Here is a 25,516-nt window from a genome sequence, read left to right as displayed (position 1 = left end):
ACTCATAGTTATATGATTTAACACATTTTCTTCTTTATTGTACCATTGCATAAAGATAAGCTTTCCATGTAGATGTCTTGATTTGGTCAGGAACAATGGAAACGCTTTCTAGGATGGTCTAAAAGCTATGCCTTTGTTGAATAAAAGCTATCAAGATTAGACCTCACGTTTCCATTAAGTAATGACAAATGTCCTTTTGAACATTATTCAGTCAGAAGCATTTTACTGAACTAAATTAAGGGACAGATGTATCCCTTGGATTTGAGCCTTTTGCTCGTGACAAGACATGAAGATTGGTTTGAAGTTATTCGGTGAAAGATTGAAAATGAGAGAGAAAATATAATCTTGATTGGAAAAAAAGGGAAAATTTGACTTGATAATGTTTCAGTTTTTTAGGTATTTATGCAATTGTTATATGCTTTTTATTTACATAAAAATAATCTAATTATTAGATGATAAATTTTGATTCTTAAGTATATTTTGATTCCTTTTCTGCCACCCTGCTGCTAATGCCATACATTACTGAGGGCCATTTTATATTTTTCTTTGTTTTAATAGCTTACCATGATTAAAGAATTCATCACCAAGTGGGTAACCTTGATGGGATTAGCTCATTCTATTACTGGGGCCATGTTGGAAGTTTTTTCAATTTGGTAATACTTGCCAGATCTTTCTTTCTCTTACAGCCTTTGATCACCTATGATCACAACCCCTCCACATCTACTTCACATTAGAGTAGAACTTTGTGGAATCTTTTCATTTTGACTGATGTTACTCTAAATGTGAGAGCTTGTCAAATGGCCAGTTAGTGGATGTATTACTTGAGGAGCTGAATCATAGCAGTTTTTATATTCTTGGCTATAAATGAAATCAGAAGAAAGATGTTTAGCTAACTGGAAGGGTGGCTCACAGGTACTACTTGTAGAAGCAAAGAAGTTGGCAGAGTTGATTTTATCATGTGCCCAAAAGCAACATAAAACATTTTTCATGGAATATTTGGTTATTTATATTGTAGTATTCAAGACAGTTGTTTGCAAAAAGACTGCCATGAAAATAATTTCAGCATATTCACCAAAATTGGTTACAGAGGATGGAGGAAGTAGAGAACTTTTATGACAGATTTGATAAGACAGTCCAATTAAATCAACATACACTCTGATTGTTTTAGGGCAATCAGAGACTTCAGTGCAAAAGTGGGGAAAGGTGAATATTGTGAAAGGTATTTGGGAAAAAATGGTTGAAGAAATAGGAATGAAGAGAGGCCAAAGATGCTGCTTAGACTCCTAATGTCTTTATATCATGAACACTTTCTTCTGGAAAAAAGGTGGAAATGCTAGACATAGAAAGCATTAAATAACATCACAAAAATGAAATAGTTTATATTTTAACAGGCAAGGAAACTTTGAATGAGCTATATATATTTAGACCTCACTAATCAGAGCAAGGATCAGATTACATAAAAAGTAAGGAGAAAGAATAATGAGAAAAACATTTGTCGTTCAATTGACAGCTAATTTCGGAGCTATTTACATAATTGATCTTGAAAATGAGAAACTAACTGATTTTTATACTGATTTTGATAACTGATTTTTATGAATTTTTCCATAAGTAAAGTTGTTATAAATTAATTGCCACAGTAAGAAAATAAAAAGAACTCAGAAAGGATCCAGGTCAGCAAAAGCTTGACTTACTTGCCAACTGGAGACAAATAGTGGCCAAAGGCACTACCAGGTCAGATTGTAATTTGTTAGAATATGAATAAAGAATATAACAGATGATGGATGATCATCAGCAATATTGTGTCAAAGCTGAGAAGAGTGGAGGGTCAAAACTAGCTTAAAGAAATCTTGACAAGAGATCCAAAGCAAAATTATTGTATGGACATTTTAGGATGAAAATAGGATGGCAAACAAAAGAAAAATAGCGAAGGTCTACAGAAATTATTTTCACAAGTTATTTTCACCATCAAGATTAGTAGAGTCCCTACATGTAACATCGTAGTTCTTGATGTGCATATATGGGAGGTAGAAATGCTACTAAAAAGAACAAGGACAGGAAAAGGAACCAAATTGGACCAAATTTTTATAGCAAAAATCTGTATTGGAGAGGATTCAGTTTTATTGAGGGACTGATATGCAAGGTATCTGAAGGAAAAGGCAATAAAGAGATGTGGGAAAAAACTAAGACTTTATGAATAATGAACAGAAGATGACTGAGAACATCAACTCAGTGCTCAACTATATGCCTGTTTTCCAGCTGTTAAAATTGTTATGTGAATATAGTACATGTATAAATTAAAGGTATCCTTAATGAGAATATTAGTAGGAAAAGATTGGACTTCTGTAAGCGATATTAAACACTGGGTCACATCTTTACTATTTTGCAGTTGAATGAAAGATGTGGAGAATACAATATTCTGTTGACTTATTGTTTGTTGATTATGAATCAGTCAGCAAGTATTTATTAAGTATGTACTGTATGCTCTGCATGGTACTATGTATACAGTGATAATATAGTCTCTTCCGGTGCTCACAGAGCTTACATTCTAATGGAGATACCATGTACATAAATCTGTAATACAAGGTAGAGTATAGATAGAAGTTAAAGCACCTCCAGATTAAAGGCTTCTTGTAGAAGGTGGCATTGAAGCTTAAAGGCATCCAGAGATGCCAAGAAGTAAAGTTGAGGGAAGCATTCCAGGTATGGGGGACATCAGTGCAAAAGTATAGAGATGGGAAAATGGACCGTTGTTTGAGTAATAAGTAGGTCTGTATGACTTCTCCATGTTTTTGTGGACAGCAGTGTATATGAATACTGGACAGATTAGGTTGTTATGAAGAACTTTAAATGATAGAGAACTTTATATCTGGTCCTTGAGGGAACCAGTGCTATTTATTGAAAAGGGTAACGTGGTCATATGTACACTTTAGAAAAATCACTTTGGCAGCTGAATGAAAGATGGATTGGAGTAGGAAGAGGCTTGAAGCAAGGATATCAATTAAAAGACTATTGCAGTAGTCCTGGTGAGAAGTGATGAGGGCCTTCCTGAACTAGTGTTCAGTGCAAAACTAGATACTTCAGTGCAGAAGTGGGGAAAGGTGAATTAAGAGGAGATATATACAAGAGACATTGTGGAGGCAGATAAGATTTGACCACAGATTGGACATGTGGGTTGAGTGCAAATAGAAAATAAAGGATGACACTTAGCCACAAACCTGTGTAACTGGGAGAATGGCAGTGCCCTCTAAGGAAGTTGGGGAGAGGAAAGGATTTAGGAAGAAAGATATTAAGTGCTATTCAGGGAATATGGAGTTTGAGAGGCCTATGGGACATCCAGTTTACAATGTCACATAGGAAGTTGGTATTATGAGACTGGAGCTCAAGAGAGACTGGGGCTGGATATATATATACAACATATACATTTACACATACACATACGTATATATTTACATATATATATATATATATATATACACATATGCACACATATACAGATGTGTGTGTTTGTGTGTATATATCTGAACCCTCTGCATAGAGATAACAATTGAACCCGTGGGGGTTGATGAGATATAGCTAAGCAGCTAGGTGGTACAGTGGGATAGGCTGCTGGGTCTGGAGATAGCAGTTTTAAAGCACTTAGCCAAGTAAAATGAGATAATATTTGTAAAGCATCTGGACTTCAGTAGGTATTTAATGAATGCTTGTTTCCTTCCTTCATACTTGAGGTATTATAGAGAGAAAAGAGAAAATGTCATAGGGTACAGTTTTAGGTGACATCCACAGTTAATACATGTAACACGAATAAAGATCCAACAAAGGAGACTGAGAAGGATCAGTCAGACGGGAAGAGAATCATGAGAAACTCGAATCTGAGAAACCTGGGGAAAAGAAAATAGACAGGAGGAGAAATATCAGATGCTTGAAGAGTGGTTACAAAGAATGAGTATTGAGGAAAGGCCATTGAATTTGATAATTAACAGATCACTGGTCATTTTGGAGAGAGCAGTTTCAGTTGAATGATCAAGTCAGAAGCCAGACTGCAGAGAATTTGTAAGAGTGAGAGGATGGGAAGTGGAGACCTGTAGCATAGATGGCTTTTTAAAAGTTGAGGAGGGCAGGAAAAATGTAGGACAATAGCTGGTAGTTTTAGTAGGAGCTCTGGTGAAGATTTTTTTTTTTTAAAGACAGAATTTAGGGGCATGTTTGTAGTCAGGTACCAGTAGAAAGGGAAAGATTGAAGATGAGAATATACTTAGTATAGCGAAATCCTGGCTCTTTTCCAACAAGATGTCTCCCATCCATACATTAAAAATAATTCAGTGTCCTTGAAATTCAGATATAACAGTAGAAACAGCTCTGTGCAGAAGCCATTCATAAAAACAAAGTGGGTATAAAAGGAGATCTGTCTGTATGTTCACCAGTAATGAACATTTTGATGGAGGAGATTCAGCACAGACTCCAAACTGAAGGATGTTTCTATTTGGGTGATGATGTCCTCAAAAGGTTCCTTTTTGTCGATGATAATTGTGCTGCTTTTGTCCAGGCCTAGAACATTATAGATCTCCTGGAAAAGATCATTCAAAAGAATCTTGACATAAGAAAGGCAAAATTATAATGAACATTTATTTCCCAGATTATGACATGTGACACCTGTACAGCTTTTCTGTTAGTGTGTGTATCTGGAATAAATGGTATAAATTAGCAACCGGTTGGGTCCAGAGTTGAACAGGAGGAGGGGTAGAAGGCAGTCAGTAACATATAATCAAGAGGAACTTTGAAGGACAGGGATAAAAGATGTCTTCAAGGAAATATAAGATAGGAAGAAAAGATTGGCTGGTCACATGTGATGTTGAGAGATTGTAGGTGAACAGGCAGAGTACTCTACTGGTATCCTTGTTATGTCATGCTACAATCTTGACTTATTGAGCTTTTTTTAGTCTTCTAAAAGTCTGGGTCTCTAGACCTAGAATTCACTCAAATTGTAGTTTAGGCACATGTTACAATGTTACCCTAAATACAAAATTTTACATTTATAACAATTGTATGTCATCTAACTGGATTTGACCTGTTATAGTCAAGACCTTTTTGAATTCTCATTCTGCTTTTCAGCATATTAGCTGTCCTCCCATCTTCGTGTAATCTGTAGATTTATAATCAGTGTTATAGTCATTGTATGTTTTTCTTGGCTATGAATATGTCATGATGCATGTTACATAGTTCTCCTGGGTTTCTCTCAACCTATTCCTATAGTAATTTTTTTAAGGTGTGGTAATACTCTGTACCATTCATATGCCATAATTTGTTTAACCATTACCCAGTCAGTGGACACCCTCTTTGTTTCCAATTCTTTGTCAGTCAACCAGCATTTGTTAAATGTTTACTATGTGCCTGGCACAGTTATAGTTTCTCTAAAACAAAAAAGCATTGTTATGAATATTTTTGTATGTATGGGTACTTTTTCCTTTTCTTTTTTTTCCTTCAGTCTCTTTGGGCTGTAAGCCTAGTTGGTATCATGAAGAGCAATTCATAGTTTTAGTGACTTTTTGGTGACACCTCCATATTGCTTTCTAGAATAGTTGAATCAGTTCATAACTTATTGGTCCAAACCACATCCTTTTCAAAACTGTCATTTTCTCCTTTTTTTGGTCACCTTTGCCAATATAAGGATGTGAGATGGAACCTCAGAGCTATTTTAATTCTCATTTCTCAACATTAATAGCTTGGATTATTTTTTCCACATGGTTCCTGATAGCTTGCCTTTTTCTCTTTAGAAAACGTCATATTCTTTGATCATTTTTCTGTGAAGAGTGACTCATATATTTGTATTAGTTTCCTATATATCTTGATTGTCAGACCTTTATCAGAGAAGGGTGCTGCAAAGATTTTTCCCAGTTAACTGTTTCTCTTCTGTTTTGATCTGTTTGTATAAAATTTAAAAGTTTTATGTAATAAAAATTACCCATTTTAATTCTTATGAGCCTTTCTATGTCTTGTTTGATCAAAAACTTTTTTCTATCCATAAATGAGATGTCTCCTTCTTTGCTCCTCAGATTTTATTGTGATTTGACCTTTTATATTTAGGTCGTTTATGCATTTGGTAATTTTTCTGTTATTATCTGGAATGCCCCTATCCTCCTGTGCACTTACACTTGAAACCAAGGTGTCATCCTGACTCCTCACTTTATGTCAACCCCCATACCCAATCTGTTGCCAAGTCCTTGTTTCTGCCTTTGCAACATCTCATTTATAAATCCCCTTTTTTCTTCTGATACAGCCTACCACCTTGTTGGGAGCCTTCATTATTTCACACCTGGACCAATAGCATGATGGTTGGCCTCTCTGCCTCATGGAGCTTCCCACTCTAGTCCATCTGCCATCAGGAGGCTCAATATAAAGGATAGTTCTAACTATGTCACTTTCTCTTCTCCCTCCTTGGGCGCCCCCCCCCCATTTACCCTCTAGTTCAGTACATTCTGCTGGCTTCATATTATCTTCAGGATCAAATATAAAACCCTCTGGTTTTTTGTAATCCAGCTCCTCCTTTCTTTTGAGAAAAATCATTTTGCATCTGAGTCCCCTTGACATACTCTATAATCTAGTGATACTCTCTTCAAACAAGATACTGTGCCAATTTCAGGCGTTTTCATTGGATGCTCCCCATACCTGGAATAATATTACTTTTCATCTCCATCTTCTGGCGCTTCTATGCCTTTCCTAGACCTCCTCAATCTTAGTACTTTCTCTGTGAGATTATCTCTGGGGTGTGTGTGTGGTGTGTGTGTGTGTGTGTGTTTTGTACATAATTTACTTACCTCTTCCATTAGACTGTCTGCTTGGGTACAGGGACTGCTTTTTTTTTTTTTTTTTGCTTTTCTTTGTGTCCCTAATGCTTGAAACATATTCTTGTTTAATAAATGCTTATTAACTATGATTTGACTTTTTATATCTATGTCATATATTCATTTGGAACTTAATTTGGTATTTAGTGTGAGAAGTTAGTCTGTATCTAATTTACAAGGGTGCTTTCTATTTTCCTAGCAATTTTTGTGAGATAAAGAGCTCTTCTTTACCCTGGCAATTGGAAATTTATTCATTGAGCACTATACTGTTATGAGTGATTTCTTTTGGATTTTTTATACCTAATCTTTTGTATTGATCAACTTTTCTATGATATAACACAGTGCCATTATGTGCTTAGTCAATATTCTTTCTATGTTGAATGAAAAAACAAAACAAAACAAAAAGCCTCTTTTACTCGGAAGCCTTGTACAACAAATATTCTGCTAAAGTCCAGAAACATTTTTGTTTTGATGGAAGCAAGTATTTTTTTTTTCTGTATCCAGATTAGACAACAAAATAGTTTCATTTTATTGTTTCCCATTAATCAGGGAGATAACATCTAAAGTGAAATTGAAGTCATTTTTAAAATTTTTTCAGAGTTTCCTCCTCTGTTAGATGAGGGGGTAGATCATAAGATTTTTAAGGTCCTTTCTTTCCCCAAATCCTAGGGAGAAAAGATTTTTGCTAAAGGAGGAGGGTGACAAATTTTCTCTGTGAGTTGTATTGACTTCTTGTCTGAAAACTTTTCTGTGTCCTTAGAACTCTAAAACTGTATCTTTAATCATAGTAAAAGCATATTTGGATCATGCTGTTCTAAAAGAGACATTTATTTTCTTATTAAAATTTTGAGGTGCACTCAATATACCTAAAGTGAAAATTTATTTCATGTAGAAGTGTTAACATCACTAATACTATTTAAAAATTAATTTATTAATTTCTTTTGGGTTTTCAGCATTCATTTCCATAAGCTTTTGAGTTTTAAATTTTCTTCTCCTCCCCTCTCCCCAAGATGGTGTGCAGTCTCATATAAGCTCTACATATACATTCATATTAAACATATTTTCACATTAGTCTTGTTATAAAGAAGAATTAGAACCAATGGGAGGAACTATGAGAAAGAAGAAACAAAACAAAATAATAACAACCAAAAAAAGAGAGCAAATAGTATTCTTCGATCTGCATTCAGATTCCATAGTTCTTTCTCTGGATATGGACAGCATTTTCCATCATGAGTCTTAGATCCTTGCATTTCTAAGAAGAGCCAAGTCTATGAAAGTTAGTCATTTCACAGTGTGGCTATAACTATGTACATTGTTCTCCACATCAGTTCACGAGTCTTTCCATTTTTCTGAAGTACGCCATTATTATAGCACAATAGTATTCTGTTACATTCATGTACTACAACTTGTTAAGCCATTTTCTAGTTGATAGGTCCCCTCAATTTCCAATTCTTGGCCACCAGAAAAAGAACTGCTGTGAATATTTTTGTACGTGTGGTTCCTTTTCCCATTTGTATGATCTCTTTACTGGGTCAAAGGGTATGCAGATTTTTTTTTGGTTTGTTTGGGGTTTTTTTTGGTGAGGCAGTCGGGGTTAAGTGACTTGCCTAGGGTCACACAGCTAGTAAATGTTATGTGTCTGAGGCCGGAATTAAACTCAGGTCTTCGTGACTGAGGCAGATGCTCTATCCACTGCCACCACCTAGCTGCCCCAGGGTATGCAGTTTTAAAGCCCTTTGGGCATAGTTCCAAATTGCTCTCCAGAATTGTTGGATCAGTTCACAACTCCACCAACAGTGCATTAGTGTTCCAGTTTTCCCACATCTTCTCCAACATTTATCATTTTCTTGTTTTGTTATATTAACCAATCTGATTGGTGTGAGGTATTACCTCAGAGTTTTTTTGATTTGCATTTCTCTAATCATTAGTGATTTAGAGCATTTTTTCATATGACTAGATAGCTTTAATTTCTTCCTCTGAAAACTGCCTGTTCATATCCTTTTACCATTTATCAATTGGGGAATGACTTGTATTCTTATAAATTTGACTCAGTTCTCTATATATTTTAGAAATGAAGCCCTTATCAGAGACACTGGCTGTAAAATTTGTTTCCCTGCTTTTTGCTTTCCTTCTGATCTTGGTTGCACTGGCTTTGTTTGTGCAAAACCTTTTCAGTTTAATGTAATCAAAATCATACATTTCGCATTTCATAATGTTCTCTATCTCTTGTTTGTTCATAAATTCTTCCCTTCTTCATAAATACAGGTAAAGTATTCCTTGCTCTCCTAGTTTGCTTATAGTATCAGCCTTTATATCTGAATCATGTACCTATTTTGACTTTATCTCATCAAGAACACTTTAAAGGGTATACACTTGAATTTTTTTTCCTTTTTCTTTTTTCAGCTTCCAGCAGACCTTAACAAGTTGCACCTTACAGAAAACCCTCATCCACAGGTGACCCACGTCCCTTCTAGCCAGTCTGGATGTAGCATTGCCAGTGACTCAGGGAGCAGCAGTTTATCTGATATCTACCAGGTAATATTTTAAGAACAGCTGACTTGTGTGTTGTTACAGTAATCAAAAAGATTGTCTTTATCACTTTTATAAACAGCAAATAACTAAGTATTATTAACAGTTGTATTACCTCAGTCCAGTTATTGTCTCAATGAGTCTGTGACCTTATGTGATTTTTTTTCGTTTGATGAAATATATATGCTACTAGAGTATTGAAACACTCTAATTCAACAGTGTTTCAGAAGGTAGGATTTTAACTGGAGCTTGAAGAAAGCTGGGAGGTGAAGAAGAAGAGAATGCCAGAATTGGAGGCCAGCTAGTGAAAATGCCTGAAGTCAGTAGATGGAGTATTTTGTTCAAGGTACAGTAAGGATGATGGTAGTATTAGATTGTAAAGTATGTGGAAAGGAGTAAGGGGTAAGAAGACTGGAAAGGTAGAAAGAAGGCAGGTTATGAAGGGTTTTAAAAGCCAAGTAGGAGATTTTGCATTTGCTCCTAGAGGTAATAGGAAACCACTGGAGTTTATTGAGTAGGACGACATGATTAGACGAACTGCACTTTAGGAAGATCACTTGATGGTTGAATGGAGAAGCAGGAAGGTCAAGTAGCAGACTATTTAATAGTCCAGGAGTGAGGTAATAAGTGCCTACAACACTTGAAGCAAAGGTTGAATCAGTAGGACTTGGCAACAGATAGGTGATGAAGGATGAGAGAGAGTGCTGTGTCTAGAATGACATCTAGATTGGGAGCCTGGGGAAACAAAATGTAACAGTGGTAAAAACAATGATAATAATGGCATTTATGTAATGTTTTAAGGTTTGCAAGTCACTTTGTATATGTTATCTCATTTGATCCTCACAACGATCCCACTCTGTCCCTCATTTTTAAATCTTTCTCTGTTTATTGGCTCCTCCCCTGCTACCTACAAATTTGCCCATGTCTCCCTCATTCTTAAAAAAAAAAAAACTCATTTGGGGAGCAGTTAGGTGGCGCAGTAGGTAGAGCTCTGGCCTTGGAGTCAGGAGGACTTGAGTTCAAATCCAGCCTCAGACACTTAACAGTTAGTAGCTGTGTGACCCTGGGCAAGTCACTTAACCCCGATCACCTCACCAAAAAACAGAAAACCCCCCAAAATAAACAACTCATTTGATCCTTTCATCACCCTATTATCCTATATTTCTTTTGCCCTTTGTAGCTAAACTCTGATAAAGGCCTCCACTTTCTCTCCTCTCACTCTCTTCTTAAACCCCTTATAATCTTGTTTCCAACCTCATCATTCACTGAAACTGTTCTCTCCAAAGTTATCGTGATTTCTTGATGGACAGATCCAATAGACTTTTCACAATGCTCATTCTTCTTGAACTCTGCAGTGTTCGACACTGTTGATCTCCTTCTCCTGATACTCTCTTCTCTAGGTTTTTGAGGCATTGCTTTCTCCTGGTTCTCTTCCTATCTGACTTTTCCGTCTCAGTCTCCTTTGTTAGATCCTCATCCAGATCACACCCTCTAACTATAAGTGCTCCACAGGGTTCTGTCCCGGGCCTTCTTCTCTTCTTCCTCTCTACTGCTTCACTTGATCAGCTCCCAGATTTAATTTTCATCTTTATGCTGATGATTCCCAAATCTACCTACTCTGTCCTGATCTCTCTACTAACTTTCTATCTCACATCTCCTTTTGCCTTTCACACACTTCGAACTGGATATCCACTCGATATCTTAAATTCAACATATTCAAAACCTTTCCCCCTAAACTCTACTCCCCCCCCCCCCATTTCCCTTTCCTGTTCTTGTAGGGACCATGTTGTATTGCAACAGCATCTTCCCAGCCATAACTTAGGAGTCATCCTGGATATTATTATCTCTTATTATCTCCTGTTATCTCTTAGCCTCTCACTGTCTTGTGCGGGCCCTCTTCCCCCCCCCCCCATATTCAGTCCTTTACCAAGGGTCTGTTGATTTCATCTTTGCAGCAATATTCCCCCTTCTCTCTTCTGACATTGCTAGCACTCTGGTGCAGGCCCTCATCATCACACTCTGAATTATTTTAGTAGCTTTCTGATGAGTCTCTCTGCCTCAGGTATCTGCCCCTTCTAATCACTCCTTCATTCAGCCACCAAAGTTATTTTCCTAAAGTGTAGATATGACTATATCACTCCCTACTGAGCAAACTTGAGTGGCTCCCTATGCAATCAAATGCATCAATGGATCAAGTGCAAAATCATCTTTTTGAGGTTCAAAACCCTTCATAACTTAGCCTCCTTCAGCCTTTCCATGTTTCTTACACCTTGTGCTCATGTTTTCTTGGATCCAGTGACAGTTCTAAGCATTCTCTCACACTCCCCCCCCCCCCCCCCCCCCCCCCCCCGCCCTTGACCGCTCTGCCTTCCTTTAAATCCCTTCTATAGGAAGCTTTTGCAAACTCCTTTTAATTCTGATGTCTTCCTTCTTTAATTATTTCCTATTTAACCTATATGTAGCTTTTTGTATGTATTTGTGGGCTTGTCTCCCTCATTAGATTGCAAAACTATCTTTTGCCTCCTTTGTATCCCAGGACTTAGCATAGTACGTGGGACTTAGACGGTGCTTAATAAATGTTTATTGACTGACTGAGGTAGATTACTAATGTTATCTCTATTTTAAGTAAGGGGAAACAGGTTAAGTGATTTGCCCAAGGTTACATAGCTGTTAAGTATCTGAGGTAAGATTAGAACTCAGGTCTTCCTAGGTTAGCACTCTACAGGCATACCTTAGAGATATTATGGGTTCAGTTCCAGACCACTGCAATAAAACAAATAGCACAATAAAGCAAATAACACTAATTTCTTAGTTTCCCAGTGTATATAAAAGTTATATTTACACTCTAGTGTAGACTGTTTATGAAGTGCAATAGTATTATGTCTAAAAATATACATACCTTAATTTTAAAAAAACTTCATTGCTAAAAAATGTTATCATCTAATCCTTTAGCGAATAATAATCTTTTTGCTGGTTAAGTGTTGTGGTTGCTGAAGATTGGGACGGCTGTGGCAATTTCTTAAAATAAGACAACAATGATATTTGCCATATCAATCGACTCTTCCTTTCATTTGAACATTTAAAGGCCATTGTAGGGTTATTAATTGTGCTAATTTCAATATTGTTGTATCTCAGGCAATAGGGAGACCTGAGGAGAGGGAGAGAGAAGGGCAATGGCCTGTTGGTGGAGCAGTCAGAACACATACATCATTTATTAAGTTTGCCATTTTAACATGGGTGCAGTCTGTGGTACTCAAAACAGTTACAATAGTAACTTCAAAGATCACTGATCACAGATCGCCACAGATATAATAATAATGAAAAACTTTGAAATATTGTGAGAAATACCAAAATGTGACACACAGACATAATGTGAACACGAGCTATTGGGAAAAATGGTGGTGATAGACTTGCGTGCAGGGTTGCCACAAATCTTCAATTTGTAAAAAATGTGGTATCTGTGAAGCACAATAAATGGAGGTGTGCCTATATACACTTAGCCCCCAGCTGCTTCATCAGTTTTTTTATATGTAAATTTGGGTGTTAATTATCTCTAAAATTCCTTCCAGCTCTAAATTCTGTGATCTTATGAATTGCAGCTTAACTTGGCTTGTTAAATTGGTATACTTATCTAGAAATAATCTTTGAGCCATACTGTTTTGGAGGCTAGGAAATATAAATTATATCACTGTAAACCATATTGGCACTACTTCCATGCTGCAGACAGCAGCGCTCTACCCCGTAAGTTTGTTCAGGAGTAAGAATCAGAATTGTTTGGTAGCCTGAACCTCCTTAGTAGTGACTTTCAGTTCTTTGTCTTCCATTCCTCCTATGCTAGTTGACTCTATTTACTAAACTGAGCTTCTTTGGCATACCATTTGAAAACCAGGAATTGAGAACTGGCAAATAGAGAGAAGAACGTCTTGTAAAGACAATCAGCTTTTTTTAAAAAAAAATTTCACCCTTCTGTCATCTAGTGTATGTTGTAGTGAATAGTGAAATGGGCCGGAGAAAAGCCCAACCATATTGGTTTATGAAGTAAATAAAAGGGAATAGCTTTAAGTGACACTAATAACAATTGGTATATTATGCCTTTTAAAAATAATTGACAGCAATATTGAAGATTTCATATTGACCTTAGAAGAAATAGTAATGAGGGCAGCTAAGTGGCACAGTGGATAGAGCTCTGGCCTTGGAGTCAGAAAGACCTGAGTTCAAATCTAGTCTCAGACATGTCACTTACTAGCTGTGTGACCATGGGCCAGTCACTTAACCCCGACTGCCTCACCAAAAAAAAAAAAGAAAAGAAAAAGAAAAAATAGTAATGAGAAAGTAGTGAGATATGGTCTTGTATAACTTTTCTTTCTAAGCTTGAAAAAGGAGGTTTTTTTTTGTTGTTGTTTAGATTGTACTTTGAAATATTGTTCCCCTTATTTTCAACGTCATTCTACTTCAGGATGCTAAAACAGGAAAAGACCATCTGCTGTTTTTCGAAGGTGCTGGGTCATCAGAAAATTGCCATGGCCTGTTTGACTCATTCTGTTCATGCTGTAAAAAACCTTCCTTGGCAGAGGGGGGGAACATAATTAATGTGTCCTTTTACCTTTTTCTAGTAATGTAATCCACATGATTTTGGAAATTTGAAATAGTGCCAAATGATAAAACTTGTGATCTTTTTACTTAGGGTTAATGGCTTATGCCTGTGGCTTTGTATAGAGTTGATGGTTGCCTTTTAATGTATACTGAATTATATTTACTTTATAAATTACTTTTAAGTATTGCCTCTCTCTTCTATGCATATGACTTAGCATCACTACACTCCTTATAAAAAATATGCATTAGCATGAGGGAATGTTAAGAAATTCCTTTCTCTTTAAAATAAACTATACTTGCATTGATAATTGTCCTAAAATGGCTCATTTGCCTGTTGTCACAGTTTAATAAATACACTTAGAATTTATTTGGAAAGGATTTAAAACAAAAATAGAATTGTATCTTAAATATTGAGCTTCCTTGCTAAGGCACCATTGTAGGATACAAATCATAAGAAACACTCAATCTCTGTTCTTAACTTGGGGAGACAAGACTGAAAATATATGATGGTGCTTATGTAGCTAACATGTTCTAAAACTGTGTGATAGAAATTATAAGTGTTATGCCAGTTTGGAGAGAAAAGACGAAGTTAGTTGGGCAGTAAAGAGTAAGGAGGTCTTACGAGGTAGGAAGGAAACAATCTTAGCTGGCTGAATATATATAAAAAGCATCACAAGGCCTTTGGAAACCACTGTTTCTTATTATTCTAATTTTGCTGCCTCAGAATATTGAGTTTAAAAGTAAGAAATGCATTGTTTGGTCAGTACCTCAGACCATCCAACACAATGCGCTGTTTCTGCCATTGACACCAGAAGATTATATGTGGTGATAAGGCTTGTGGTCCTTTTCTTTACCTCAGAAATGTAGCCCTTTATTCCTTCTCTGTCTTTATCTTTGGTTCCATTCTTTTCTATTTCTTTTCTTTCTCTAGGATTAAACTTTGAACAAATAGAGGTTCAGTAAAGGTACTGATTACATTTATTTGATAAATACATGAAGACTGAAAGTGGGAGTACTCTGATTAGGGTTAAATCATCTTGGTTTGCCATCAGTTTAGGAGAGTACATGTAGAGAGTAATGTATACCATAATTGTATGTGTTGGGAAATAAGAGCTGCCTAAAACTTTTTTTTTTTTTTTTTGCTATGGAGAAAATAATCCTACTGACTTTAATGCATTACAGTATATAGTATGATTATTTTTTGTTAAAAGGAATGTTAAATTGATTTTTGCACAGAAGTTTCCTTTAGAAGAGCTCAGAGTACTTTCATATCTCTTAACAATTAAGCAATATTTATTGAATGTTGGTCTTATTTTTAATTATAATACCATGTGAGTAATGGAATAAAATTGCCAGCATTACTAGTATTGTAGAATAACTAAGAAAAGTTCATTGGTATACTTCTGATAATCAGAAATCGAATTGTGGTCTCCTGACATTATCCTAATATTGAGAGGTAATAATTCTGATTTGTTCTTGCCCTTATTATACCACATGTGGAGTTTTGTATTTACCTTTGAGTACTACATTTCAGAAGAGACATTGACAAGGTAGAACTTATTTGGCCATAGTGAAGGGTCTCGAAACCTTACTACATAAGGATTAGTTGAAAGATCTGAGAAAGTTAAGCCTATAGAAAGGGAAAGAAAAATTGGAGAGGATGAGAAAGGGGATATGGTTACTACTTTTACATATTTAGAGTGATGTCATATTGATAGGGATTAAATTTGTTTTCCTGGGTCCCAGTAGGCAGAGCTAGTCTGAGTGGTTGAAATTAGACAGAGACCAATTTTGGTTCAATATAAAGCAATAGTTTTAGGAGCTGTTCAAAAGTGAAAAAGGCTGCTTTGGAAGGTAATAAGTTACCCCATCACTGGTAGTAGTTAAGTCTAGGATGGATAAACCATTTGCTAGGATATTGTGTATATGTATGAATCTCAGCTCCTTTGTGGTGACTGAATTTAAGCATGAGGCAGTGAAGCCAGCTCTGGTTCATGAAGTGAGTGGAGTTGGTGTACAAATATCTCCCCTCTTTCTTACTTCACTATTACTGTTAATGGAACCACCACCTCCCAGTTATCTACGTTCTCAACCTAGATGTCATCCTCAACTCCTCACTTTCACCCCCATATCCAATTAATTGCCATGTTCTTGTTTTTATCTTTGCAACATGACCCCTTCTCTGTTCTGATACTGCCACCACCACTGCAGGTCCTCATCTCTTCCCACCTAGACTTTTGCAGTAGGTTTGGCCTTCCCACCTCAATTCTCTCCCATTCTAATTTAAACTCCACCCAGTTAAATTGCTCTTCCTAAAGTGTAAGTCTGATCATGCCACCCCCTATTCACAAAACTCCAGTGTCTCCCCGTTAACTCCAGCAGGAAATATAAAATCATCTGTTTGGCTTTTTTTTTAAATAATATTTTATTTTCCGGAAACCACAATTACATGTAAAAATAATTTTAAATGTTTTTTTTTTAAAGTTTTGAGCTTCAAATTCTATCCCTCCCTTCCTTCCCTCCCTCCTCCCTGAAAAGGTAAGCAATCTGATATAGGTTATACATGTACACTCATATGAAACATTTCCATATTAGTCATTTTGTGCAAAGAGACTTGAAACAAAGAAGAAAGAAAGTGAAAAATAGTATGTTTCAGTCTGTATTCAGATAGCATCAGTTCTTTCTGTGGAGGTGGATAGCATTTTTCATCATGAGTCTTTTGGGATTTTCTAGGATCATTGTATTGCTGAGAGTAGCCAAGTCATTCACAGTTCTTCATCATACAATACTGCTGTTGCTGTGTACAATGTTTTCCTGGTTTCTGCTCGCTTCACTTTGTATCAGTTCATGTAATGTCTTTCTGGGTGTTTCTGAAATCATTCTGTTTGTCATTTCTTATAACACAATAATATTCTGTCTTAACTGTATATCACAACTTGTTAATCCATTCCCCAATTGATGATCATCCCTTCAATTTCCAATTCTTTGCCACCACAAAAAGAGCTGCTATAAATATTTTTGTACATGTGGGTCTTTTCCCCCTTTTTTCTGGATCTCTTTGGGATACAGACCTAGTAGTGGTATTGCTGGATCAAGGAATATTCACAATTTTTTAACCCTTTGGGCATAGTTCCAAATTGCTCTCCAGAATGTTTGGATCAGTTCACAACTCCACCAGCAGTGTGTTAGTGTCCCAGTTTTCACACATACCTTTCGATATTTGTCATTTTCCTTTTTTGTCCCATTAGGCCAATCTGATAGGTAGGGGGTGTTACCTCTGGGTTGTTTTAATTTGTATTTCTCTAATCAATAGTGATTTAGAAAATTTTTTATATGACTATAGATAGCTTTGATTTCTTTGTCTGAAAACTGCCTGTTCATATTCTTTGACTATCAATTGGGGAATGACTTATATTCTTATGAATTTGACTCTGTTCTCTGTGTATATGAGAAAGAAGGCCTTTGTGAGGGATACTTGCTGTACGTTTTTCTCCCAGTTTTTTGTTTCTTTCAAATTCTGGTTGCATTGGTTTTGTTTGTTCAGAAAATTTAAAATTTTATATAATCAAAACGAGAGAGAGAGAGAGAGAGAGAGAGAGAGAGAGAGAGAGAGAGAGAGAGAGAGAGAGAGAGAGAAAGGGAGAGAGGGAAAGGGAGAGAGGATGCATGATAGCAGGCAGCATGAGGCAGTGGAAAAAGCCCTCAGTTTTGGAGGAGTTGTTGTTCAGTCATTCAGTCGTGTTGGCCCTTCTATCCTTCACAGTCTCCCAAGGTTTTTCCAACCTCATGTTCATCGCGTACATGACACTCTCCATCTCCTTCCTTGCTGTTGCACTTTCCTTTTCCTTTCAGTGTTTCCCAACATCAGGATCTTTTCCAGCATGTCTTTGTCTTCTCATTGTGTGGCCAAAGTATTTAAGCTTCAGCTTCAGTATTTGATGTTCTCATGAATGCTCTAAATTAATTTCTTGAAGTATTGCCTGATTTACCTGTAGTCCAACTCTCATAGTCATACCTTGCTTCTGGAAAAACCATAGCTTTGACTGTATGGATTTTTGTCAGCAAGATGGTGTCTGCTTTCTAACATGCTATCCAGATTCGCCATAGCTTTCCTTCTAAGGAGCAAATGTCTTTTAATTTCATGGCTTCAGTCACCATCTGCCTTGATCTTTAAGCCCAAGAATATAAAATCTGACACTGTTTCCACTTCTCTCTCTACTTGCCAACAAGTGATGGGACCAGTTGCCATGATCTTAGTTTTGTTTTTGTTTTCTTTTTTTTTTAATGTTAAATTTCAAGCCAGCTTTTACATTCTCCTCTTTCTCTCTCATCAAGAGGCTTCTTAATTCACTTTCTGCCATCAGAGTGGTATCATCTGCATATCTGAAATTGTTGCTGTTTTCCCCAGCAACCTTAATTTCTGCTTTTGATTAGTCCAGTTTAGCATTTTGCATAAGGTACTCTGAATGTAAGTTAAATAAATAAGGTGACAACATGCAGCCTTGTACTGCTTTTACAATCTTAAACCAATCAGTGGTTCAGTGTTTGGTTCTGGCTGTTGCTTCTTATTCCTAGTCTGCATGCGGGTTCCTCAGGAGACAAGTAAGATGATCCGGTACTTCCATCTCTTTGAGGACTTGCCACATTTTGTTGTGATCTGCACAGTCAGAAGCTTTAGCATAGTCAGTGAAGCAGCAGTAGATGTTTTTTCTGGAACTCCCTTACTTTCTCCACAATCCAGCAAACGTTGGCAATTTTGTTTCTAGTCCATCTGCCTCTTTGAAAATCAGCCTACTCTTCTGGTAATTCTCAGTTCCCATGTTGCTGAAGCCTAGCTTACAGAATGTTAAGCATAAACTTGCTGGCATGTGTAATGAGTGCAATTGTTTGGTAATTTGAACATTCTTTGGCATTGCCCTTCTTTAGGACTGGGACATAAACTGATCTTTCCCGAACCAGCGGCCACTGTTGAGTTTTCTGAATTTTCTGGCATATTGAGTATAGCAACATCTTTTAGGATTTTAAATAGCTTGGCTGGAATTCTGTCACCTCCACTAGTAGCCTTATTGTTAGAGTACATGAAGTTGGAGTACATGAATTCAGATTCTGCCTCTGATGCTTAGTACTTTTTTTGCCTTGGAGTAGCTTTTACCTCTGGGCCTCAGAGGGAGATGACCTTTAAAGTTCCTTCCAGTTCTAAAGCTACTGTCTGTGAGACACAGGGATTAGGCTGTAGCCAGGCCTGTACATATTACAAGGGAGTGATCCTGTAATACAGCTAGAATTTTAAAAGAGGAAGTCTCTAGTGTGCGGTTCAGCTAGAAATTCAAGCTCTGTGGGAATTAGGGAGTACTTCTGTTGGTAGAACCTGAAACGTGCGTGCATGGTACAAAGATTTCTTTACTTCAGGTATACTGGAAGGCTTTCTAGTATTGCTGTATTACCTCATGGACCCTGTGGGTGTGTAAAAAGCACCCAACACTTCTGTTTCTTGCACATGACATTTCATCTTTTATCTCCCTGTCTTTGCATTGGCTTTGCCCTGTGCCTAGAAATGCACTCTTTTATCACCTCTGCTTCATAGAAATCCTCTCTTCCTTCAAGATATAGCTCAAGTACCACTTTCTACTTGAAGCTCGGGTCTTCCTCAGCCTAGTGTTTTCAGGCCACACCCGTCAAATAACAAGTATTTATTGAGCACATACTGTTTTGTGGCAGACACTGTGTTAGGCACTGGGGATACAAATGCAATAAATGAAGTAGTCCTTGTTCCTTGTTTCTTACATAGTATTGTGGATTAAGCTCTGGACTGGAGTCGAGAAAACCTGAGTTCAAATATGACCTCAGGTACTTAGTAGCTGTGACCCTTGGCAAGTCATTTAAGCTTTATCTGCCTCACTTTCCTCATCTGTAAAATTCAGATAGTAACACCACCTACTTCCTAGAGTTGTTGTAAGCATAAAATAGATCATATTTATAAAGAGTTTTGCAAACCTTAAAGTGCTATGTAAATCCTAGCTGTTATTATTGTTATTATTATTCGAATGGAGGAAACCATAAAGACATTTGTAAGCACATACAGAAAAAACGTAAGTAGTAAATACATGGTAGCCTGAGAGGAAAGATACTAGTAGTTGAGGGGATTGGTGAAGGCTTCATGGCTTAAATTGCATTTTGAAGAAAAAGAGGGATTCTGTGAAAGAGAGGTGAGAAAGGAGTACATTCCAGGCAGGAGGGACAGCCCAGGCAAAGACATGGAGATAGGAGATGGGAAGAATATCTGAGGAACAGAAGTCCATTTTGGCTAGGGAAAATGATGTATCACATGTCTGGAAAGATAGGTTGGGGCAAGGTTTTGAAAGGCTTAAAGCCAAATGGAGACTATAGGGAGCCACTGGAATTTATTGAGTTAGGAGAATCACTTATCTGCATTTAAAATTATTATAGCAACATTGTGTAGGATGGAAAGGAGTCGTGAGCAGCTTGAGAAAAGGAGATCGGTTAGGAGGCTCTAAGGCAGTAATATAGCTAAGAGATGATGTTGACTTGAGCCAACATTGTAGTTGTGTGAGTGAAGAAAAGGGTCAAATGTGAAACATGTTGTGGAGTTAGAAATGGTAAGATTTGGCAAAGGATTGGATATGTTGGTTGAGGAAGAGTGAAGCATAAGATTAATGCCAAGTATAAGAACCTGGGACACTAGAAGAATAGTTGTACCTTAGAAATAGGGAAATTAGGAAGACAGGTAAGCATGTCTCTGTGGAAAAGAGACAAGGAAAATCAGGTACTCACTAGAGCTAACAGCATGTATCCTTCCTCTGTGTTTGATAGTTTTATCCTTACAAGATAAGTAAACCTGCTGTTATACCTCTTGCTTGTTTTGCATCTGTAACTTTTGCCACTCTGACACTTGAGTTTAGGATGGCTGCCTGTGTCTTCTTACAGCACTTCTAAAGTGATAACATGAAGCAAAGTGGGGGAAAAATGAATAAAGAGGCTCAGATAGAAGGACTAATCTTAGTTAAGAATAAGTAGTACATCTTCATTTGTGGCCAGATAAAGTATGTTTTACACCGAGAAGTTTTTAGGGAAATAGAGCATGTAGCCTGAGGAACTCACACCACGACCTCTATCTTCTCTCTGAAGTAAGTGACTAGGGAATATGCTAATGTGTGAGGGTTGAGGGTGGTATAGGAGGTAAGAGAAGAGAACGGGTTTGAAATAGGGAGTTGATAAATATGTATTAGAAGGATTGGTAGGATGAGGTAGTACATCTTTTGGTAAGGCCCTTCTGGGTTATATAAAATAATTTTTGTAGTAACTTCATCTTATTTTAATAATTTTCTCTAGCCATGCTCAGTAGCCCAGGTATGAAGATTTATATTAGGTGTGATGGAAAGTCAAATAATCAAGGGTGTCTGTGGTATAGCTAGTGAAACATTTAAGTGGCTAACCACAAGGTCAGTACTGGTTAAAGAGACAAGCATAACCAGAATGGGAAAGAGATTTAGAAGATTGATTTCAGTAAAGGGACTAAACGCTAAGGTTAGGTAAAATGAATAGTAGGTTAGTGTGAATGAGAGTAGTGTGGAAGAAAAACTCCTTAGTCTGGATTTTAGTTACTGTCTGTGAGGGACAGACTTGTTGCTTAAGTTTAGGGGTTTTTGTTTTGTTTTGTTTTATTTTTTATATATACCTGAACAAATCAAGGGTGGTGTTAATGCCAGCCCAGCCTTGGAGAACATATCTTTTCAACATGTGTCTTTAACTATTGCCTCTAAGAGTTTCTCTTTCATTGTAGTTGTACTTTGTACATCTTTGTAGCCAAAAAAGATACTTTGTTAATTGGATTAAATAAGAAGGCATTGGGGCAGGTAGGGGGCACAGTAAGTTCCAGGCCTCATCTTCTGAGTTCAAATGTGTCCTCAGACACTTAACTAGCTGTGTGATCCTGGACAAGTCGCTTAATTCTGTTTGCCTCAGTTCCTCATCTGTAAAATGAGCTCGAGAAGGAGATGGCAACCCCTTGCAGTGTCTTTGCTAAGAAAATTCCAAATGAGTTAATGAAGAGTCGGACACAATGAAATGACTAAACAGCAATAACAGCAACAAAAAGAAGGCATTCCTGTGTCTTAGTTGGGTCACCATAAACAAGAAAAGAGGCAGCATGACTTCTTTTAATAGCTAGAGAGCTGTTCTGGAATCTAGGAAGTCCTTGAGTTCAAGTCCTGCCTCTGACACATACTAGTTGAGTGACCCTGGACAGGTTCCTTAAACCTGTTGTCCTGTAGGCAGCTCTCTAAAATTCTAAGTGCCAACCTGAGTTGGTAAAGAGGAGTTTCTTTGCTTTAGCAATTTCACAAATCGTGAAAGCATAGGTCCATTTCCTCTTCCTGTGCCACAACTTTATCTTCATTTCAGGCATTGAGATCCCTCCCTGAACTTGATTACATCTGCTATTCGAGAAAGACTGATTACGCCTTTAATTTAAATGAGACCAAGGGCTTCATTTCAGAACATAATGTGCTTTCTTATTTTTTTATAAGACAACTGAGAATCTTATATACTTCCAAAGTAGGATTGGTGGAAAGGGATAGAATGTTTGTGAGCCAAGAGAGGGATTTCTGTTTTCCTTATTGTGGAGGTGGTAGAGTTTGAAGGTGACAGTGACAGTGTGGTGTTGCTGAAGGTGGGGTAAAGAAGGACTTCACTGCAGTTGAAGGCCAATATTGTTTAAAAGGCTGTTAGCATGGTATGGAAAAAGGGAAATCATGAGCTGAGTACAGAAGTTGTAAGAATAATCTGTTGGTTAGCAGATTACAGCAAGGATGGAGAAAAGATCATATAAACTGCATGCACCTCAAAAGAAGAAAGGTCATTTGGAGATGGTGGCATTGTAATGACTTTGAAATAGCAGTGGAGATTGAGGTAAATTGAGATTGATTGATCCTTGTTTTGTGGTTTTGGAGGATATTCTGTGAAAATGAATGAAAAAGGATGTTAGCGTCCTTGGAAAGGAGATGGGAAAAATTGTATGGTGTTGAAGAGTTTAAGGATATAGGGAAGTTTATATTGACAATAAGTCTGGCATTCCAAGGGGTCCAATAGAATGGGCAAGGAAATACGAGAGTTCGATTGATTAGAATGTGGATGGGAGTTTAGTCAACTCAGCAATAATTTATTGAACACTGACTATGCACTAGGCACTATACTAAGTGTGATACAAAGAAGGGCAAAAGACAGTGCCTGCTTCTAAGGACCTCACAGTCTAATGGGGGGAGATAATACCCAAACAAATACGTCCAAACAACTATATACAAGATAAATTGGAAATAATTAACAGAAGGAAGGCATTAGCTTTAAGGAGGATTAGGAAAGACTTCTTGTAGAAGGTAGGGTTTTATTTGGGATTTGAATAAGCCAGGGAGGTCAGGAAATGGAGGTGAAGAAGGACAGAGTTCCACATGTAGTGTGTAGACATGGAGTCAGAAGATGAGTGTTTTGTGTGAGGAACAGGGAGTACCTACGGCACTGGATCATAAGAATATGTGGAGGGGAGTAAATTGCTAGAAGACTGGAAAAATAGGAATAGGCCAGATTATGAAGGTTTTAAAAAACAAGACAGTGGATTTTATATTTGATCCTGAAAGTGATAAGGAACCACTAGAATTTATTGAATGGTGATTGGAGTGAGTAGGCAGGAGAAGGGTGACATAATCAGACTTGTACTTTAGGACAATCAATTTAATAAGTTTAGGCTTGTGGGTTGAATGAATGTTAGCTTTTGTTAGGATAGGGATAGGAACTAGACTGATGTTTTCATAAATATGGAGAATTCTGAAAGTTCCTTCTACAGAGCTGTCTCTATAGAGCAGTGAGAGATTAAGTAACTTGCTTAGGATTACAAAGGGTCAGTATGTCAGAAGTGGGACTTGGATCCAGGTTCTTCTGGTTCTAAGGCTGCTCCATCCATTATGTTATGCTGCCTCTGAGTTGAGCCATTTTGCCTCCAAAATTTGTATGGGAATTTTGAATTCTGGTGTACTGGAATACTTCTGCCAAGTCTCATACCAGGTGGTTTTTTTGTTGCTCAATAGTGGCACATGAACCCTAAATCATCTTCTGGCTCCTGATACGTGGGATTTCTGGTGGTGTTTTCAAAAAGTAGAGCCTGGCTGATTAGGTAGGCCTTATATATGAAATCTCAGGTTGTCTTTGTGTCCCTTAAACTACTAGGCATTTTCTACTGTTAGATTCAGGGAGAATAGAAGAAAGTGAGGGGCTCAGGGAAGGCCCGTATTATGCCCCATCCCAGGTTGTCTTCTGGCTCTTGATACCGTTGTGGGACGTCTGTATTGGAGTTACAGAAACCTCCTGCCACTTTGTACTGAAGTAGAGGAACCACCTCTATTACCTGATAGTCTGGCAAGTCCCGGGAGAAAATATGAGAAACAGAATAATCAGTGTTCACATCCCAGATTTGGAGATGTTTTCTCCCAACGCCTTTGTATTAAACCATGGCCTTTAGACCTGTTAGTGTTTTTGTTGGTGGAAAGTTGGTGCTTGCAGTCCAGACTCGGTGTGTGTCTGTGGGAGATTTTAGGGAGTGGCAGAGATAGTAAGAGATAACTGCAAATTGGGAACCATTCAGGGCAGGATATATGCATCTCCAGGATAAGAAAGACCTAGGCTTCTGGAAAACAGCTTGAACTTGGGTAGAGCATTGATTGTGTCCTGTACACCCTGTATTGTGTGCCTCACCAGTCTTCACATTCCATGTGCTTTGAATTCTGATTGGCAACCAGCCCATCCTTTTCATTTTAGACCCTTGAATATTGATGTGCCTTACAGGCTCTCTTGTAGTGAACCAGCTCGGTCTTTGGATTTAATATTTGCCCATCTCTCCAAGCAGAGTAACGGTCTGGAAACTTCTTCAGTTCTAGAATTGGCTCTTGCCTGATCGAAACCCGAAGTTCTGGAAGCTTATAGTTTCCCAGAACAGTTATTTATTAGAATTATATGCTCTCTGAGGGGAGGGACAATTTTTTGCTTTTCTTTGTATCCCCAGAACTTTTAGTACAGTGGCTGGCACATATTATGTACTTTATAAATGCTTCTTGTTGACTGATAACATTTTTTCTGAATTTGACCTGTTTCACCATGAAATAACTTTTTTTTTAGTGATTATAAAATCATTTGTTGTGCCAATGATAACTTTCAATATTTTTTATATGGGCCAGTGATTCATAGGTTATCTTTTAATAATAATCAAAATAAGCAGATATATATTATATATAATATTGTGTGTGTGTGTGTGTGTGTGTATGTAGACACACACACACATATGTTAGAAAAAAGTTGTGGAAATCCAGTATATCCTGGGCTCTCATTTATTCCATTTGAGGTCCTTCGGGAAAAAAAATTTAGTTGAGTTATCCTGGACCAAAGTACAGTATTCCTCTCTCCTCATCTCTGTCACACTTTAAAATCAGTACATTTTCCACTGTGTAAATTCTAACAAATCCTTCAGAACCCCATTCTTGTATTAATAAGAT

The 25,516-nt window shown here is 37.3% G+C and overlaps 1 protein-coding gene across 1 annotated transcript in view; it reads left to right on the top strand.

The window, feature by feature from the left end:
• Nucleotides 1-25,516, top strand: part of RAPGEF6 (Rap guanine nucleotide exchange factor 6) — a 219,978-nt gene that overhangs the window by 80,741 nt on the left and 113,721 nt on the right. Inside the window, 1 exon segment of the mRNA XM_020991169.2 lies at nt 9,243-9,374. Within this exon segment, the coding sequence (XP_020846828.1) occupies nt 9,243-9,374 (132 nt within the window).

The sequence above is a fragment of the Phascolarctos cinereus genome, unplaced genomic scaffold (assembly GCF_003287225.1).
Source record: "Phascolarctos cinereus isolate Bilbo 61053 unplaced genomic scaffold, phaCin_HiC Scaffold_2;HRSCAF=192, whole genome shotgun sequence".
Taxonomy (NCBI): domain Eukaryota; kingdom Metazoa; phylum Chordata; class Mammalia; order Diprotodontia; family Phascolarctidae; genus Phascolarctos; species Phascolarctos cinereus.
Note: the sequence above shows the minus strand (reverse complement) of the source record. Positions and strands in the feature narration are given on the sequence as shown.